Raw genomic sequence first — 12,740 nt, 5'->3', positions numbered from 1 at the left:
TGTGTTATGGTGACGAATACAATTAGTGTTGTTTGACAGTTCCATAATATCTCTCTCTGTTTCAGAATGTGTTCCTACCGCTGCTATGCTAACAGAATGTGTTGTGTTCCTACCGCTGCTATGCTAACAGAATGTGTTCCTACCGCTGCTACGCTAACAGAATGTGTTGTGTTCCTACCGCTGCTACGCTAACAGAATGTGTTGTGTTCCTACCGCTGCTATGCTAACAGAATGTGTTCCTACCGCTGCTATGCTAACAGAATGTGTTCCTACCGCTGCTATGCTAACAGAATGTGTTGTTTGTTCCTACCGCTGTTATGCTAACAGAATGTGTTGTGTTCCTACCGCTGCTATGCTAACAGAATGTGTTCCTACCGCTGCTATGCTAACAGAATGTGTTGTGTTCCTACCGCTGTTATGCTAACAGAATGTGTTGTGTTCCTACCGCTGCTATGCTAACAGAATGTGTTGTGTTCCTACCGCTGCTATGCTAACAGAATGTGTTCCTACCGCTGCTATGCTAACAGAATGTGTTGTGTTCCTACCGCTGCTATGCTAACAGAATGTGTTGTGTTCCTACCGCTGCTATGCTAACAGAATGTGTTGTGTTCCTACCGCTGCTATGCTAACAGAATGTGTTTCCTACCGCTGCTATGCTAACAGAATGTGTTCCTACCGCTGCTATGCTAACAGAATGTGTTGTGTTCCTACCGCTGCTATGCTAACAGAATGTGTTCCTACCGCTGCTACGCTAACAGAATGTGTTCCTACCGCTGCTATGCTAACAGAATGTGTTGTGTTCCTACAGCTTCTATGCTAACAGAATGTGTTCCTACCGCTGCTATGCTAACAGAATGTGTTGTGTTCCTACCGCTGCTATGCTAACAGAATGTGTTCCTACCGCTGCTATGCTAACAGAATGTGTTGTGTTCCTACCGCTGCTATGCTAACAGAATGTGTTGTGTTCCTACCGCTGTTACGCTAACAGAATGTGTTGTGTTCCTACCGCTGCTATGCTAACAGAATGTGTTCCTACCGCTGCTATGCTAACAGAATGTGTTCCTACCGCTGCTATGCTAACAGAATGTGTTCCTACCGCTGCTATGCTAACAGAATGTGTTCCTACCGCTGCTACGCTAACAGAATGTGTTGTGTTCCTACCGCTGCTATGCTAACAGAATGTGTTGTGTTCCTACCGCTGCTATGCTAACAGAATGTGTTCCTACCGCTGCTATGCTAACAGAATGTGTTCCTACCGCTGCTATGCTAACAGAATGTGTTGTGTTCCTACCGCTGCTAACAGAATGTGTTCCTATGTGTTGTGTTCCTACCGCTGCTATGCTAACAGAATGTGTTGTGTTCCTACCGCTGCTATGCTAACAGAATGTGTTCCTACCGCTGCTATGCTAACAGAATGTGTTCCTACCGCTGCTATGCTAACAGAATGTGTTGTGTTCCTACCGCTGCTATGCTAACAGAATGTGTTCCTACCGCTGCTACGCTAACAGAATGTGTTCCTACCGCTGCTATGCTAACAGAATGTGTTCCTACCGCTGCTATGCTAACAGAATGTGTTCCTACCGCTGCTATGCTAACAGAATGTGTTTCCTACCGCTGCTATGCTAACAGAATGTGTTCCTACCGCTGCTATGCTAACAGAATGTGTTCCTACCGCTGCTATGCTAACAGAATGTGTTGTGTTCCTACCGCTGCTATGCTAACAGAATGGGAACCTACCGCTGCTATGCTAACAGAATGTGTTCCTACCGCTGCTACGCTAACAGAATGTGTTCCTACCGCTGCTATGCTAACAGAATGTGTTCCTACCGCTGCTACGCTAACAGAATGGGAACCTGAGTGCTTTAACCACAACATTCCTGATTTGCATGGTTGGAGCCATGCTCCAGTCACTTAGCTAGCTACATTAAAAGCTCAATAAGCTGGGAAGGTGCAGCTAACACAGTCTTCAAAAATAGACTAAACAAAGACCAGCCAGACACAACTAAGAGGACAACAGACTCAGGGGTCCCTGACAGAGTTACTACTGGCCAAACCTGGCTGGAGGGAAAACGTTTTGCGACATGGGACTGTTGTAGTGGGTGTTGTAACTTCCTGTCTGTGTTGTGTGTTGCGGGTCAGGTACTATGGCAACGGCAGAGTTCATAGTTCATCCAGCAGGATGGTTGAAGAGGAGCAGTTACCCACCGTCTCTACTGAGCACAGAGCTGCACCACGGAGACACATCCAGGTACACACACACACACACACACACACACACACACACACACACACACACACATTGAACCATGTGTGTGTTGAATGATGCTTCCTGGTCTCTGACCATCATGTGTGTGTTGAATGATGCTTCCTGGTCTCTGACCTTCATGTGTGTGTTGAATGATGCTTCCTGGTCTCTGACCTTCATGTGTGTGTTGAATGATGCTTCCTGGTCTCTGACCTTCATGTGTGTGTTGAATGATGCTTCCTGGTCTCTGACCTTCATGTGTGTGTTGAATGATGCTTCCTGGTCTCTGACCTTCATGTGTGTGTTGAATGATGCTTCCTGGTCTCTGACCTTCATGTGTGTGTTGAATGATGCTTCCTGGTCTCTGACCTTCATGTGTGTGTTGAATGATGCTTCCTGGTCTCTGACCTTCATGTGTGTGTTGAATGATGCTTCCTGGTCTCTGACCTTCATGTGTGTGTTGAATGATGCTTCCTGGTCTCTGACCTTCATGTGTGTGTTGAATGATGCTTCCTGGTCTCTGACCATCATGTGTGTGTTGAATGATGCTTCCTGTCTCTGACCTTCATGTGTGTGTTGAATGTGCTTCCTGGTCTCTGAGCTTCATGTGTGTGTTGAATGATGCTTCCTGGTCTCTGACCTTCATGAATGATGCTTCCTGGTCTCTGACCTTCATGTGTGTGTTGAATGATGCTTCCTGGTCTCTGACCTTCATGTGTGTGTTGAATGATGCTTCCTGGTCTCTGACCTTCATGTGTGTGTTGAATGATGCTTCCTGGTCTCTGACCTTCATGTGTGTGTTGAATGATGCTTCCTGGTCTCTGACCTTCATGTGTTGTTGAATGATGCTTCCTGGTCTCTGACCTTCATGTGTGTGTTGAATGATGCTTCCTGGTCTCTGACCTTCATGTGTGTGTCTCTGACCTTCATGAATGATGCTTCCTGGTCTCTGACCTTCATGTGTGTGTTGAATGATGCTTCCTGGTCTCTGACCTTCATGTGTGTGTTGAACCATGAATGATGCTTCCTGGTCTCTGACCTTCATGTGTGTGTTGAATGATGCTTCCTGGTCTCTGACCTTCATGTGTGTGTTGAATGATGCTTCCTGGTCTCTGACCTTCATGTGTGTGTGAATGATGCTTCCTGGTCTCTGACCTTCATGTGTGTGTTGAATGATGCTTCCTGGTCTCTGACCTTCATGTGTGTGTTGAATGATGCTTCCTGGTCTCTGACCTTCATGTGTGTGTTGAATGATGCTTCCTGGTCTCTGACCTTCTGTGTGTGTTGAATGATGCTTCCTGGTCTCTGACCTTCAATCTCTGAATGATGCTTCCTGGTCTCTGACCTTCATGTGTGTGTTGAATGATGCTTCCTGGTCTCTGACCTTCATGTGTGTGTTGAATGATGCTTCCTGGTCTCTGACCTTCATGTGTGTGTTGAATGATGCTTCCTGGTCTCTGACCTTCATGTGTGTGTTGAATGATGCTTCCTGGTCTCTGACCTTCATGTGTGTGTTGAATGATGCTTCCTGGTCTCTGACCTTCATGTGTGTGTTGAATGATGCTTCCTGGTCTCTGACCTTCATGTGTGTGTTGAATGATGCTTCCTGGTCTCTGACCTTCATGTGTGTGTTGAATGATGCTTCCTGGTCTCTGACCTTCATGTGTGTGTTGAATGATGCTTCCTGGTCTCTGACCTTCATGTGTGTGTTGAATGATGCTTCCTGGTCTCTGACCTTCATGTGTGTGTTGAATGATGCTTCCTGGTCTCTGACCTTCATGTGTGTGTTGAATGATGCTTCCTGGTCTCTGACCTTCATGTGTGTGTTGAATGATGCTTCCTGGTCTCTGACCTTCATGTGTGTGTTGAATGATGCTTCCTGGTCTCTGACCTTCATGTGTGTGTTGAATGATGCTTCCTGGTCTCTGACCTTCATGTGTGTGTTGAATGATGCTTCCTGGTCTCTGACCTTCATGTGTGTGTTGAATGATGCTTCCTGGTCTCTGACCTTCATGTGTGTGTTGAATGATGCTTCCTGGTCTCTGACCTTCATGTGTGTGTTGAATGATGCTTCCTGGTCTCTGACCTTCATGTGTGTGTTGAATGATGCTTCCTGGTCTCTGACCTTCATGTGTGTGTTGAATGATGCTTCCTGGTCTCTGACCTTCATGTGTGTGTTGAATGATGCTTCCTGGTCTCTGACCTTCATGTGTGTGTTGAATGATGCTTCCTGGTCTCTGACCTTCATGTGTGTGTTGAATGATGCTTCCTGGTCTCTGACCTTCATGTGTGTTTGAATGATGCTTCCTGGTCTCGTGTGTTTGCTGAAGAAAAAGAAGAAAGTCCACAAAGTGCCAGCGGAGGTGATCAACGACCGTTCCACTGAGACCAGCAGCAACAGAGACCCAGCCTTCAACACTACAGAACCTGGTGAGACCACACACACAAAAGCCCCTGCCTTCAACACTACAGCACCACACACACAAAGCCCCGGCCTTCAACACTACAGAACCTGGTGAGACCACACACACAAAGCCCCAGCCTTCAACACTACAGAACCTGGTGAGACCACACACACAAAGCCCTGGCCTTCAACACTACAGAACCTGGTGAGACCACACACACAAAGCCCCGGCCTTCAACACTACAGAACCTGGTGAGACCACACACACAAAGCCCCAGCCTTCAACACTACAGAACCTGGTGAGACCACACACACAAAGCCCCAGCCTTCAACACTACAGAACCTGGTGAGACCACACACACAAAGCCCCAGCCTTCAACACTACAGAACCTGGTGAGACCACACACACAAAGCCCCAGCCTTCAACACTACAGAACCTGGTGAGACCACACACACAAAGCCCCTGGCCTTCAACACTACAGAACCTGGTGAGACCACACACACAAAGCCCCGGCCTTCAACACTACAGAACCTGGTGAGACCACACACACAAAGCCCCGGCCTTCAACACTACAGAACCTGGTGAGACCACACACACAAAGCCCAGCCTTCAACACTACAGAACCTGGTGAGACCACACACACAAAGCCCCTGCCTTCAACACTACAGAACCACACACACAAAGCCCAGCCTTCAACACTACAGAACCTGGTGAGACCACCACACAAAGCCCCGGCCTTCAACACTACAGCACCACACACACAAAGCCCAGCCTTCAACACTACAGAACCTGGTGAGACCACACACACAAAGCCCCTGGCCTTCAACACTACAGAACCTGGTGAGACCACACACAAAAGCCCTGGCCTTCAACACTACAGAACCTGGTGAGACCACACACACAAAGCCCCAGCCTTCAACACTACAGAACCTGGTGAGACCACACACACAAAGCCCCAGCCTTCAACACTACAGAACCTGGTGAGACCACACACACAAAGCCCCAGCCTTCAACACTACAGAACCTGGTGACCACACACAAAGCCCCAGCCTTCAACACTACAGAACCTGGTGAGACCACACACAAAGCCCCAGCCTTCAACACTACAGAACCTGGTGAGACCACACACACAAAGCCCCGGCCTTAAACACTACAGCACCACACACACAAAGCCCCAGCCTTCAACACTACAGAACCTGGTGAGACCACACACACAAAGCCCTGGCCTTCAACACTACAGAACCTGGTGAGACCACACACACAAAGCCCCGGCCTTCAACACTACAGAACCTGGTGAGAACCTGGTGAGACCAGACCACACACACAAAGCCCCAGCCTTCAACACTACAGAACCTGGTGAGACCACACACACAAAGCCCAGCCTTCAACACTACAGAACCTGGTGAGACCACACACAAAGCCCTGGCCTTCAACACTACAGAACCTGGTGAGACCACACACACAAAGCCCTGGCCTTCAACACTACAGAACCTGGTGAGACCACACACACAAAGCCCCAGCCTTCAACACTACAGAACCTGGTGAGACCACACACACAAAGCCCCAGCCTTCAACACTACAGAACCTGGTGAGACCACACACACAAAGCCCCAGCCTTCAACACTACAGAACCTGGTGAGACCACACACAAAGCCCCAGCCTTCAACACTACAGAACCTGGTGAGACCTTCAACACTACAGAACCTGGTGAGACCACACACACAAAGCCCTGGCCTTAAACACTTTCAACACTACAGAACCTGGTGAGACCACACACACAAAGCCCCAGCCTTCAACACTACAGAACCTGGTGAGACCACACACACAAAGCCCCAGCCGCAACACTACAGAACCTGGTGAGACCACACACACAAAGCCCTGGCCTTAAACACTACAGAACCTGGTGAGACCACACACACAAAGCCCCAGCCTTCAACACTACAGAACCTGGTGAGACCACACACACAAAGCCCTGGCCTTCAACACTACAGAACCTGGTGAGACCACACACAAAGCCCTGGCCTTCAACACTACAGAACCTGGTGAGACCACACACACAAAGCCCCAGCCTTCAACACTACAGAACCTGGTGAGACCACACACACAAAGCCCCAGCCTTCAACACTACAGAACCTGGTGAGACCACACACACAAAGCCCCAGCCTTCAACACTACAGAACCTGGTGAGACCACACACAAAAGCCCTGGCCTTCATCACTACAGAACCTGGTGAGACCACACACACAAAGCCCTGGCCTTCAACACTACAGAACCACACACACACAAAGCCTTCAACACTACAGAACCTGGTGAGACCACACACACAAAGCCCTGGTCTTCAACACTACAGAACCACACACACACAAAGCCCCGGCCTTCATCACTACAGAACCTGGTGAGACCACACACACAAAGCCCTGGCCTTCAACACTACAGAACCATACACACACAAAGCCCCGGCCTCCAACACTACAGAACCTGGTGAGACCACACACACAAAGCCCTGGCCTTCAACTACAGCCCTGGTGAGACCTTTCAACACTACAGGACCTGGTGAGACCACACACACAAAGCCCGGCCTTCAACACTACAGAACCACACACACAAAGCCCGGCCTTCAACACTACAGAACCACACACTCTTTCGGTTTTACTTTCCTTGTGGGGACCTAAAATAGATTTCCAATAAGCCTAACCTCTAACCGTAAACCTAACCCATAACCCTAACCTCTAACCGTAAACCTAAACCTAACAATAACCCATAACCCTAACCTCTAACCCTAACCCTAACTCTAATTGTAACCTTACCCCCCTAACATTAACCCCCTAAGGTCGATGTCTGTGCCCCCGCAGAAATCTAGTTAGCATAATAAAAAATAATCAAACATTAGTCAGTCCTCTGCTACTTGACATGCTGATATAACATTAGTCCTCTGCTACTTGACATGCTGATATAGCATTAGTCCTCTGCTACTTGACATGCTGATATAGCATTAGTCAGTCCTCTGCTACTTGACATGCTGATATAACATTAGTCAGTCTTCTGCAACTTGACATGCTGATATAGCATTAGTCCTCTGCTACTTGACATGCTGATCTAGCATTAGTCCTCTGCTACTTGACATGCTGATATAGCATTAGTCAGTCCTCTGCTACTTGACATGCTGATATAGCATTAGTCAGTCCTCTGCTACTTGACATGCTGATATAGCATTAGTCAGTCCTCTGCTACTTGACATGCTGATATAGCATTAGTCAGTCCTCTGCTACTTGACATGCTGATATAGCATTAGTCAGTCCTCTGCTACTTGACATGCTGATATAGCATTAGTCAGTCCTCTGCTACTTGACATGCTGATATAGCATTAGTCCTCTGCTACTTGACATGCTGATATAGCATTAGTCAGTCCTCTGCTACTTGACATGCTGATATAGCATTAGTCCTCTTGACATGCTGATAGCATTAGTCAGTCCTCTGTGCTGATATAGCATTAGTCCTCTGCTACTTGACATGCTGATATAGCATTAGTCAGTCCTCTGCTACTTGACATGCTGATATAGCATTAGTCAGTCCTCTGCTACTTGACATGCTGATATAGCATTAGTCAGTCCTCTGCTACTTGACATGCTGATATAGCATATCCTCTGCATTGACATGTGATATAGTCCTCTGCTACTTGACATGCTGATATAGCATTAGTCAGTCCTCTGCTACTTGACATGCTGATATAGCATTAGTCCTCTGCTACTTGACATGCTGATATAGCATTAGTCCTCTGCTACTTGACATGCTGATAGCATTAGCATGCTGACATAGCATTAGTCCTCTGCTACTTGACATGCTGATATAGCATTAGTCCTCTGCTACTTGACATGCTGATATAGCATTAGTCAGTCCTCTGCTACTTAACATGCTGATATAGCATTAGTCCTCTGCTACTTGACATGCTGATATAGCATTAGTCCTCTGCTACTTGACATGCTGACATAGCATTAGTCCTCTGCTACTTGACATGCTGATATAGCATTAGTCCTCTGCTACTTGACATGCTGACATAGCATTAGTCAGTCCTCTGCTACTTGACATGCTGATATAGCATTAGTCCTCTGCTACTTGACATGCTGATATAGCATTAGTCCTCTGCTACTTGACATGCTGATATAGCATTAGTCAGTCCTCTGCTACTTGACATGCTGATATAGCATTAGTCCTCTGCTACTTGACATGCTGGTATAGCATTAGTCAGTCCTCTGCTACTTGACATGCTGATATAGCATTAGTCAGTCCTCTGCTACTTGACATGCTGATATAGCATTAGTCAGTCCTCTGCTACTTGACATGCTGATATATGGTAAACATTAGTCAGTCCTCTGCTACTTGACATGCTGATATAGCATTAGTCCTCTGCTACTTGAATGCTGATGCATTAGTCCTCTGCTACTTGACATGCTGATATAGCATTAGTCCTCTGCTATAATGTGATATAGCTTATCCTCTGCTAACATGCTGATATAGCATTAGTTCTCTGCTACTTGACATGCTGATATAACATTAGTCCTCTCTCAATGTATATAGCATTAGTTGTCAACATGCCAGAAATGGTCTGTTATTTAGTCATTCTAAGACATTATAACATTAGAGGTGCATATAGCATTAGCAGAACTAGAAGGAATAGAACAGGCTTCCTCTTTCAAGTCAATGATGTCATAATGGACAGCCATTTTTAGTGTACCCACAAATCGCCATGGGGAGAGGATGGAGACCTGTTCTATTGATTCTATTTCTATGCTCATGTATATTGAGTAGCAGCTCTGTGATGTGAATGTCTGTCCCTTTCCTGTCCTCTGCTGTCCTCTCTTCTCCTCTCTGTCCTCTTCTCTCTTCTCCTCTGCTGTCCTCCTCCTCTCCTCTCTGTCCTCCTCCTCTCTGTCCTCCTCTCTGTCCTCCTACCTCTCTGTCCTCCTCCTCTCTTCTCCTCTGCTGTCCTCGTCTTCTCCTCTCTGTCCTCATCCTCTCCTCTGTCCTCCTCCTCTCCTCTCTGTCCTCCTCTCCTCTGTCCTCCTCCTCTCTTCTGTCCACCTCCTCCTCTCTGTCCTCCTCCTCTCCTCTCTGTCCTCCTCCTCTCCTCTGTCTTCCTCCTCTCCTCTCTGTCATCCTCCTGTCCTGTTCTCCAGTAGACTCCTGCAGTGTAACTCCAGTCCCCACGTCCGTGTCCCACCTGTCCAGCTCCCTGAGCCAGCACCTCTCCTTCCCCCTGCGGGCCTCCCAGCCCCCCACTAGCTCCCTACATCCTGGTCTCCAACCTGACCCCGTGCTGCCCGCCGGGCCCCCTGCTGAGTATCACTCTGACTCTGCAGAGTCCCTGGAGGAGATCCCCGTGGCGTTGGCACGACTGGGCACCTCCGCCGCGGCAGGAACGTCTACGGGTAGGACTGCAGCGTCTGGGTCGTCATCTCAACGCTCTCTACTGCTGCCTGCAGCCCGACCCCATCCCTCGCCCCAGCCCCGGACCAAGAGGAAGTCCTCCGCACACAGCAGCAGGACAGGGGGAGGGGGGGAGCAGAGGTTTGAGATGGCCACCCAGCCTCCTACGGTCTACGTCAGTAGGAGTAGTGGACAGCCGGGGGGAGGAGCCCAGCACCGGGACAACAAACACAGCAGCAGACAGGCCAGTAGGAGAGGCCTGGAGCAGCCTGGTCCTGGGTCCAGCTCCAACCATAGCTCCAGGGCAGGCACCCCAATGGCGTAGACTAGCTCCCCCAGGATGGACCACTGGACCCTGGGCCCCAGGATGGACCACTGGACCCTGGGCCCCAGGATGGACCACTGGACCCTGGGCCCCAGGATGGACCACTGCACCCTGGGCTGGACCCACCACTGGGTCCTGGCTGGAGGGCTGGCTGTGTAACTGACTGGCTGTCTGACTGGTTGGCTGGCTGGCTGGCTGGCTGACTGGCTGGCTGACTAGCTGGCTGTGTAACTGGCTGGCTGACTGTCTGATTTACTGGCTGGCTGGCTGACTAGCTGGCTGTGTAACTGGCTGGCTGACTAGCTGGCTGGCTGGCTGGCTGGCTGGCTGGCTGACTAGCTGTCTGTCTGACTGTCACATTGTTACCTTGATGACTAGGATACACTGCTTTTGATAGAGAGAGACAATCCCTGATGCAGCGTTGTGTCGATACAACCTATGAAACTAAATAACTCAGCAGAACAGAATGGACTGTCTGTCTGACTGACTGAATGACTGACTGTCTGTCTGACTGTCTGACTGTCTGTCTGTCTGTCTGACTGTCTGACTGACTGTCTGTTCTGCCTGGAAGAGCCTTGATACCACAGTCTCCACTATTCAACTATGTCTACATCCCCAATGGCACCCTGTTCCCTATATAGTGCACTACTTTAGACCAGGCCCAATGGCACCCTGTTCCCTATATAGTGCACTACTTTAGACCAGGACCCTAGGGCACCCTGTTCCCTATATAGTACACTACTTTAGACCAGAACCCAGTGGCACCCTGTTCCCTATGTAGTGCACTACTTTAGACCAGGACCCAATGGCACCCTGTTCCCTATGTAGTGCACTACTTTAGACCAGGCCCACCCCTGTTCCCTAGTAGTGCACCCAATGGCACCCTGTTCCCTATGTAGTGCACTACTTTAGACCAGGCCCAATTGCACCCTGTTCCCTATGTAGTGCACTACTTTAGACCAGGACCCAATGGCACCCTGTTCCCTATATAGTGCACTACTTATATGATTATAATCCCCACAATACTAAATGTTACCTGTGTTCACATCTTCAGGTTAATATCCTTTATCATAAAACACACAGCTTTTAGTATGATTCTACTTGTTGTTATTCCTTCCTGTTGAAGCGTCTTTCTGAATGAAGAATCCTTGGTGAACAGGAAGGAAGGAACCTTAACGTTCTGCCTTCCCAGGTGATTTGTACAGGAAGGAAGGAACCTTAACGTTCTGCCTTCCCAGGTGATTTGTACAGGAAGGAAGGAACCTTAACGTTCTGCCTTCCCAGGTGATTTGTACAGGAAGTAAGAAACCTTAACGTTCTGCCTTCCCAGGTGATTTGTACAGGAAGTAAGAAACCTTAACGTTCTGCCTTCCCAGGTGATTTGTACAGGAAGTAAGAAACCTTAACGTTCTGCCTTCCCAGGTGATTTGTACAGGAAGGGAAACACCATTTATCGTGTTGGTGTGTTTCTACCTGAATTTGTTTATTGTTATTGCTTACCCATCTGACTGTCTGTCTGACTGTCTGTCTGACTGACTGCTATGGTGACCGTCTGTCTGACTGTCTGTCTGACTGTCTGTCTGACTGACTGCTATGGTGACCGTCTGTCTGACTGTCTGTCTGACTGTCTGTCTGACTGTCTGTCTGACTGACTGCTATGGTGACCGTCTGTCTGACTGTCTGTCTGACTGTCTGTCTGACTGTCTGTCTGACTGACTGCTATGGTGACCGTCTGTCTGACTGTCTGTCTGTCTGACTGTCTGTCTGACTGTCTGACTGACTGCTATGGTGACCGTCTGTCTGACTGACTGTCTGTCTGACTGTCTGTCTGACTGCTATGGTGACCGTCTGTCTGACTGTCTGTCTGACTGATTGTCTGTCTGACTGTCTGTCTGACTGCTATGGTGACCGTCTGTCTGTCTGTCTGACTGCTATGGTGACCGTCTGTCTGTCTGTGACTGTCTGTCTGACTGCTATGGTGACCGTCTGTCTGACTGTCTGTCTGTCTGACTGTCTCTTTCTGTCTGACTGCTATGGGGACTGTCTGTCTGACTGTCTGTCTGACTGCTATGGTGACCGTCTGTCTGCCTGTCTGTCTGACTGCTATGGTGACTGTCTGTCTGACTGTCTGTCTGACTGCTATGGTGACCGTCTGTCTGCCTGCCTGTCTGACTGTCTGACTGCTATGGTGACTGTCTGTCTGACTGCTATGGTGACCGTCTGTCTGCCTGCCTGTCTGACTGTCTGTCTGACTGCTATGGTGACTGACTGTCTGTCTGACTACTATGGTGACCGTCTGTCTGACTGCTATGGTGACCGTCTGTCTGTCTGCTATGGTGAC

The 12,740-nt window shown here is 48.7% G+C and overlaps 1 protein-coding gene across 5 annotated transcripts in view; it reads left to right on the top strand.

Annotated features, from left to right (window-relative positions):
- Nucleotides 1-10,595, top strand: part of zdhhc1 (zinc finger DHHC-type containing 1) — a 54,996-nt gene extending 44,401 nt beyond the window's left edge. For 2 of the 5 annotated variants that reach the window (XM_042315920.1, XM_042315916.1), the window contains 3 exons: nt 2,140-2,248; nt 4,573-4,675; nt 9,825-10,595. In XM_042315920.1, coding sequence (XP_042171854.1) covers nt 2,140-2,248; nt 4,573-4,675; nt 9,825-10,399 — 787 coding nt within the window. In that variant the 3' untranslated portion in view covers nt 10,400-10,595. The remainder of the gene's footprint in view (nt 1-2,139; nt 2,249-4,572; nt 4,676-9,824) is intronic. The other 3 variants (XM_042315918.1, XM_042315919.1, XM_042315917.1) reach the window with 3 other exon arrangements.
- Nucleotides 10,596-12,740: the final 2,145 nt, after the last annotated feature.

The sequence above is a fragment of the Oncorhynchus tshawytscha genome, unplaced genomic scaffold (assembly GCF_018296145.1).
Source record: "Oncorhynchus tshawytscha isolate Ot180627B unplaced genomic scaffold, Otsh_v2.0 Un_contig_2931_pilon_pilon, whole genome shotgun sequence".
In the NCBI taxonomy this organism is placed as follows: Eukaryota; Metazoa; Chordata; class Actinopteri; order Salmoniformes; family Salmonidae; genus Oncorhynchus; species Oncorhynchus tshawytscha.
The sequence above is the reverse complement of the archived record's forward strand: the minus strand, read 5'-3'. Positions and strand labels throughout refer to the sequence as shown.